The sequence below is a fragment of the Crocodylus siamensis genome, chromosome 9 (genome assembly GCF_052110815.1).
Source record: "Crocodylus siamensis isolate JL-2025a chromosome 9, ASM5211081v1, whole genome shotgun sequence".
NCBI lineage: Eukaryota > Metazoa > Chordata > Crocodylia > Crocodylidae > Crocodylus > Crocodylus siamensis.
In genome coordinates this window covers 15,065,577-15,072,900 of record NC_143403.1, presented here as the reverse complement: position 1 = coordinate 15,072,900, position 7,324 = coordinate 15,065,577, and the positions used below count along the sequence as shown (strand labels likewise).

Genomic DNA, 7,324 nt, shown 5'->3' with positions numbered 1-7,324 from the left:
GTAAAGTACACCTTATACCAATAAAATTGAAACACATTTGCTTTATCAGACAACCTGAAAAATCTCTCTAACTTGACCCTGTTATCAAATAGGATACATATGCTTGCTTTAAACTTTGATTTTTTTTAAAAAAGCAAAAAAGGAAGAGTAATATATAAACAGGACAATGCTAATGAGGTTGTTTTTACTGATGAACATAAGTGAAGTTTTTCAGTTCTCTGCAACAAATTTTGTTTGTTCTGTACTGATACTGAGCCTTAGTAGATGGCTTTTCAATGAGTATGTAAACACTGGTCAGTGGTCTTACAAGTAGTCGTCATAGCAGCCCTTTCATCCAGATCCACATTGTATTACTTAGTATGTGATTAGGCTATCTTTGTTATCTTCACTGTTATACAAGACCTCACATTTTCTTTCATTTAATAGTGTATTGCTTTCTTTTTGATTCTGGAGTACTGAAATGTAGCCAGAACAATCATTCCCCTTTTCAGATTTATGTTCCGTTATAGTCTTTAAGAGAAAAAACAATATTTTCTGTTTCTTTTGCCAGCTCAGGCTTTTTGGAAGCTTTTGATTTTGAATCTTCATCATGATCTTTAATATTGGAGTCATTCACATTATCCACTTCATTCTCAGTAGCAGATTTTACTCCCTGTCCATCTTTCAGCAGATCTCAACCCCTCTCTGCTGATCCTTCTGTGCTTTGCTGTTACACCAAGTTGCTTGGACAATGCTCCCCAGAGCTTCAAGTTCTTCTATAGTGATCACTCTAATATCTTACCAGATGCATTTGAAATTGTAGCCATTTCTTTCAGATGTTATTTTAACTGAAACTACACATATTCTGTTTGCCATTAATGCTTTTATCCAGTTCAATGAAATCTTCATAGTTCTTGCTACTAAGCTGCTGTCCAATCTTTTTTCTTTTACTTTTGGGTATTTTTCTGTTTTCTCAAATTTGCATTGAACAAGTGAAGTCACCATTTAGAGAGAGCAAAGGGCTAACAAGTGATTCTTTGCCTCCCTTTTTTCCCCAATAGCATCAGAATAAGACTGTCATAAACATTTACATTACTATCTTATACTTCTGAGGAGAGGCTGAGTGAACTAGGCTTATTTAGTCTAGGAAGGAGAAGCCTGAGGGGGGATTTAGCAGCAGCCTTCAACTACCTGAAAGGTGGTTCCACAGTGGGTGGAGCTGGACTGTTCTGAGTGGTAGCAGATGACAGAACAAGAAGCAACAGTCTCAGGTTGTAACAAGGGAATATTTGGAAACACTTTCTCACTAAGGGCTATAACACACTGTAACAGGTTACCCAGACAGACAGGTCTATCCTTGGAGGTTTTTAAGAACCAACTAGACAAAGTTTGGCTGGGATGATATAGTTGGGGATAGGCTTGCTTTGGGCAGGGAGTTGGACTAGATGATTTCCTGATGTTCCTTCCAAATGTAATTTTCTGTGAGAAACAGTGAGAAATATTTGTACAAGTGTACAAGTGTACCAGGATGGATTGGCATACATTATGGCATTTTAAATTGGCAGTCCTAAAGCATGCTATAAAACATCAAGTGGAAAGCAGTTTTTCTAAGAAAGGTGCCTTCTCATTGGTTAATATAACCACTAAACAATGCAGATTTGAAAACTGAGAACTCAGAGAAGCTATAAAATGGTTATGAGAGCCCCTGAATGGATGATCCTGATAAGATGCATGATGTTTTCTTGAGTCGGAGGCTGGGTCCCAATGCCTATAATAGCTTTGCAAGTCTCTTGCCCCCTCTGGACCCCTTGAAAAGTATATGACCGATTGTGGCATGTTTATGAAGTTTACTCTCAAAAGTTAGATATTTGTTCCCCTGAATCTTTTTTTATAGAAAATCATACAGCCCTAGAACTCAAAGCTTTAATAAGAGGCTCATGGATTCAGTATATGTTACTTTAAATGATGCCAAGATAATACACGAGTAGTTTCTTTAAAATGCTCTGTACAAAAAGTCCTTTGAGAAAGTCTGAAACGTTGAGAGGGGGAGCTGGTGTGTTGAGGTTACCTCTAATTCCTGTCTGATATTAATGGCTGGGGAGCTGTCCAGAGTACTGCGCGAGCTGAGCATGGTGTTGAACTGTGGCACTCGGCTGGGATCTCACTTCTCTTCCAGCAGAACTTGTTTCACGACCACTCCTGGAACAAAGCAGTCGCACGCCTTGCTCTGAATATCTAGAACTTGCACCATGCTCTGGATGTAGGAGGATCCTTCCTTTTTCACTGACCAGCTTAATATTTCATTTTTGGTTTTAGCTCGTTAGGTAAATGAGGTTACCATAAGGATCATTTTATGTTCCAGTTAGCTCTGGCTTTCCCCTACGTTCTACTTCTGGCTGCTTTGCTCCCACCTGACTTAAAAACCAGTTCAGGAACTGGAAGCTTGTCCTGTTCCTGTGGGTTTTTGGTGCTGAGACCCTCTCCGTCTTTGCTAGGGGAAGTGCAACAGTTGTCGGGTCATGGAGCAGGGATCTTATTGAACTGAACAGGAACAGCATCGGCATCTTTCTCCAGGGGGTGATCACCAGGGGTCCTGGTTTTCTCCAAGGAATTCCCAATTTTCAGTTTAAAAAAAAAAAAAAGTAACCCTAAGTCCACAGTTTTCTATGATTCAGACAAAACATTCTCTATATATATATATCTATATCTATTGATAAATTAATATATGGCTATAGATTGATGTAATAGATATTTCTATAGAGATATCTATCAGTAGCGTTTCATCTGAATCACGGAAAATTGTGGATTTAGGCTTACTTTTTTTAATCGAAAATTGTGAGATTTTTTTAAACCAGAAAACCAGCAGGATCCCGGGTGGTCAGAGACGTGGGCCCAGGCACGTCCGCGGCGCTGGGACCGGGCGGGCGCTAAGGTGCCGGGCGGCGGCGCGGACTTCTCACTCCCAACAGGGGTCCCACCCCACCCCGCCATAGCTGCCCGTGTCGCTGCCTGACTGAAACGGAAAGCCGCCGGGGCTGCTCCTCCCCGCCCCGCCTAGGGCTCCTTCCGCTTGGCCGCGCAGCGGCGCCTGCTTGCGAGCCGCTGGGAGGTTGTTCTTCGCGGAGCAGGCGCCAGCTAGGGCAGCCCGGACCGGCGGGCGGTGGGGCGGGGCCGGGGTCCTCGCGGCCCGGGTGAGGTCACTCTTTGTGGCTGCAGTTGGCAAGATGGCGCCGGTGTTGGCGGACGCGAAGCTGCTGGCGCCGGAGGGGCCCGGGGCGGCTGAGCTGCCTAGCGAGGAGGAGGAAGGGCAGAGCCTGTGGTAAGCGGCGCGGCCTGCCTGGCCCGGCTTGGCCGGCCCGGCCCAGCCCCGAGCGGGGCCCCGGAGTGGGGGCGGGCCGCGCTGCTGAGTAATGGCGGGCGGGGAGGGAGGGGGAGCCGGAGCCGAACCGAGCCCCGTGTCGCTTCTCCCCGCGCAGGTCCTCCATCCTGAGCGAGGTGTCTACTCGCTCCCGGTCCAAGCTGCCGTCTGGCAAAAACATCCTCGTCTTTGGTGAGTATTAACTGCAGGGGGGTGTTTTGCCACAGAGGGGCGAGCACACACAGCAGCGCCTGCATCATTGCGCGGGGCTAGGGGTTTTCACATGGGTCCGGGTCCCAGTGCCAGCGTGCTTCGGTCTGAAATGCAGCAGCTTCCCTGCCTTGGCAATTGCATGGGTGCCGGTGTTGAGGCGTTTGTGACCCCTTGCGAAACTATTCCCAAAGACACAGAGTCACTGTCAATCTCAAATTTTATTCAGCACGCTGGGCACCCTGAGCGAACTCAGAGGCCCTGAATAAAACTGTTAGAGGTGATTTATAGTTTACAGACAAGATGTGCGCGCAGGTGGGAATTTTCCACTGTGACTATCAGGGCAGTGTGGGAAAACTCTTAATTATTTCAAAACTGGGTTTTGGCTTCATGTTTGTTTTGAAATGGTAACTAATAGGGAGGAAACTTACTTCAGACTTCAAAGTGAATAGGATTTGCTCATTTCAGAGTCTTATCAGCCTATCCTTGGAGGCTGAGTCTGCTGTAGAAGTCTAACTGCTACACTATTATTTACGATCTTGTTAGTAAAATTTCTACACCAGCTGATTGAAATCCATAGGCCTTGGGCTTTGCACGCTCACCGGTTCAGCCAAATGGGTTTTTAAAGCTGTCCAGGGCTGTCACTTCTTTCCCTGTGTAGGTGGGACCTGCTGTTGGCATTGTCTTGGCAGGTGATGACTTCAGGCTCTGAAGTAAATCGGGGGTCTCTGCTTGGGTGGAAGCTGATAGGTTTATCTGAACCTGGTTTTGTTTTTAGACGCAGGTTTAAAACGGTATCGTGCTTGCAGTCTAGATGCCGCCTTAATCTGAAACTTCTGGTGACATGGTTTGGGATCAGTGGAGAACAGCTGGTTTTTCGGTCAGTTGGACTGCAAAAGTGTTGTTTGCCTGGCTGAAACCCAGGAAGTGAGTCTCGCTCCAGACCTAGAGCACCTGCGATTGGTGCCTGTCCATGTAAACTTTGCTTTTTGTTAAGTGCCCGTTCCTCTACTTTTTAGGATTCAGCTCATTCCAGTAAGTTCATTCACATGAACTATTTAGTGTCCAGGCTGCCAAGCACTCTGTGCCATTTGTTAGCTATCCTTATGTGTTATGTTCTTAGCATATGTCTTCAGTGTGTTGTAGTCTTAGTGATAAATTCAACTAACTGTTTGCATGGAGGTTTTAAAACAAGTCCTTCCCCCCTAGAAACAAGACTGGTTGTTTTGTTTTGTTTTTTCCTGACTACTTGAGCACACTTAAAGAACAGATTTCTGAACGTATCTTTTTGTTGTACAAACTTACTGGCAGGTGACGACGGTTCAGGTAAAACAACACTTATGACTAAAATACAAGGAGCGGAGCATGGCAAGAAAGGAAGAGGGCTGGAATACCTATACCTAAATATTCATGATGAAGACAGAGATGGTGAGTTTGCTACGTCTTCATACAGCGTTGCACCAATCAAGTCACTGATAGGTTTTTGTAATTTTTATGCATTTTAGTAGTGTGTATTTTGGATTACACCCAAGTGGCTGGGTTAAGCATTCTGTTACTGTGTATGTCGCAAGAAAGTGATGTAGCTGTTAAAAGAAAAATGCATTTTGCACTGAGTACTGTCTCTTTCACTGTTCTCACAGCTTGGCCTCTTCAGGAGACAAAATACCTTCGAACAACATGTTCTCAGAGGATCCATTTACTTTCAGGGTAGATATTTTGCTGATGCTGATAGACTGGTAGATCATTCTAGCTGCTTATAATCATATACAAATGCAACTCAATCCATGCTCCTGCAGTGGGGAAAAATTAAAGTGACATGTCCAAGAGCAACCTGCAGTCTAAATTTGGATTTACTGGGTCTTGTAACTTTTTTTTAAAGCAAGCTGTATGTAGGTCACATTTTCCTGTATCTTTATACATGTTGGCTAGGTGATTACTCTTATCTACATAAGAGAGAAATTTCAGTAAAGGTTATTCAGTGAGTAAAAAGAAGACTAAGACACTGACAGAATTAGTTTTTCCCTTCCCCTATGTAAGAGTGCATCTCAATCTCCTCCTCCTTCTTCTTCCCAGAGCTGTTAAAGTACTGCTTGCTTCATTGCTATTTTTCCCAGCCTGCTGGAGACAAGATGCAATGTAATGGGTTGGTGAAGGTCTACCAGATGGAGCACTGGTGTTGGTTCAGGGAGACCTAGGGATTCTCTCCAGTTCTACTTCTGATCTTCTCTCTGATCCTGGCAAAGTACTTAACTTCTTTTGTGCCTTATTTTTCCTGTCTCTACATGGGAATGATGATGCTGACTACTGTTTATGACAGCTTTAGGATTAAAATGTTTCTTTATCCCTGAAAACAGATAGCAAGAAGAATATCAAGTACCCCAGATTCCAACTTATGCATGTGGCTTATAACCCTTAAGCTTACATCAGTAATCGGTGGGGCGGCTCTGCCTTTTGAGGTTAGTACTTGGATTAGAGATGTGCTCTGTTCCCTTGTGGAGTAAGAGTAGACTGTCCTCATTGCCAGTGTCAGGCAAGTCGGTGCCAACTAAAGACGCTTCTGCTAGATGGATTTGTATGCCTTCAGTGAGCACTTAGACATCCCCAGCTTGAAGGAAATCTTTTGTGGTTGAACTTTTCATTGCTGAGGCCAGTCTTCCCTTTGAATGACGTACACCACAGAATTACTTTCTCAACATTGATACTTTGCTCAGAACTGAAGAAAGTGCTAAACAAACATGCCCTAGCTTTGGTGTGGGGGATGGGGGCTCCTTTTGTATCACAGAGATTTTTGTTGTTATGCTTCAAGAAAGATAATACCATACAACAAAGCTGTTAGTATGGAGCTCTTTAGCGCTCTGAGGATTCAGCCTGAGATGTCTGCCTTAGTTCAGTCAGAAATTGGTTTTACTGTTGTCACTTCAGGACTGGTATTCATGCCATCTTTGACTGGTGATGATTCTTTAGTGCCATTGTCAGGACATGTAGCCATGAGAGCTCCTTCTGGAGAAGGTTAGCTTACCTCCACCTTACTTACAGGAAAAAACACTTTGTTGTATAAAATTTCCTGGTTAGTTTTTGGGTGGCCTGGGAGGTCTGAGTGATTCTTGAACAGATTCAGTAGTGCCATCCAGGTTCTGAAGGTCTTGCTTTCTTAGGTTCCTTTGGTCATCCTCTTTAACCTATGGGGCTTTTCTGGCTGAGGTCCTCACCAGTCAGTTTGAAGATACTAGGTCTGTCTTTAAACCTGTTGTAGTTCCCAAGCCAATAAATGTATATGATTCCCTGCCATGTTTGTCACTCTGCAGTACTAACATCTGCACTATTGCCCCTTTCATTGACCCAGTATTCTGACAGCCTTCCCTGTTTAGAGGAGGAAGGAAAGGCTGTGGAGATATGCAAAAATACTTTTAACCAGGAAGAAGGGATTTCTCACTCCTCAATCCCTGTTGGGGATGTGATCCTCTTGTCTACACTGTCATCTATCAATTTGTTTGGAAACTTCAGGTTTTTAGTAAAAATACACTGTTGGGCACTGCTTGATTCATTCAGGCCTTTGCATGAGTCACATCTGTAAAAGGTTTTAGCAGGGCCTGTAAAAAAAAAAAAAAAAAAAAAAAAAAATCCAATTCCTGACTCTCTTATTCTCTCCTGTTGTTAGCATCAGCAGCCAGTAAGCTATGTAGGAAAATAGGTGAGACCCATCCATCAGCCAGACGTGCCAGATTTTTTTCCCTTGAAGTGAAAATCAAGTGCTCTGTGTAACTATGGCCAAGAACT

General features: G+C 44.0%; 1 protein-coding gene across 1 annotated transcript in view; it reads left to right on the top strand.

Annotated features, from left to right (window-relative positions):
• The first annotated feature begins 3,166 nt into the window (after positions 1-3,166).
• Positions 3,167-7,324, top strand: part of DYNC1LI2 (dynein cytoplasmic 1 light intermediate chain 2) — a 36,595-nt gene continuing 32,437 nt past the window's right edge. Inside the window, exons 1-3 of the mRNA XM_090062794.1 lie at positions 3,167-3,298; positions 3,456-3,529; positions 4,859-4,975. Coding sequence (XP_089918920.1) covers positions 3,204-3,298; positions 3,456-3,529; positions 4,859-4,975 — 286 coding nt within the window. The 5' untranslated portion in view covers positions 3,167-3,203. The remainder of the gene's footprint in view (positions 3,299-3,455; positions 3,530-4,858; positions 4,976-7,324) is intronic.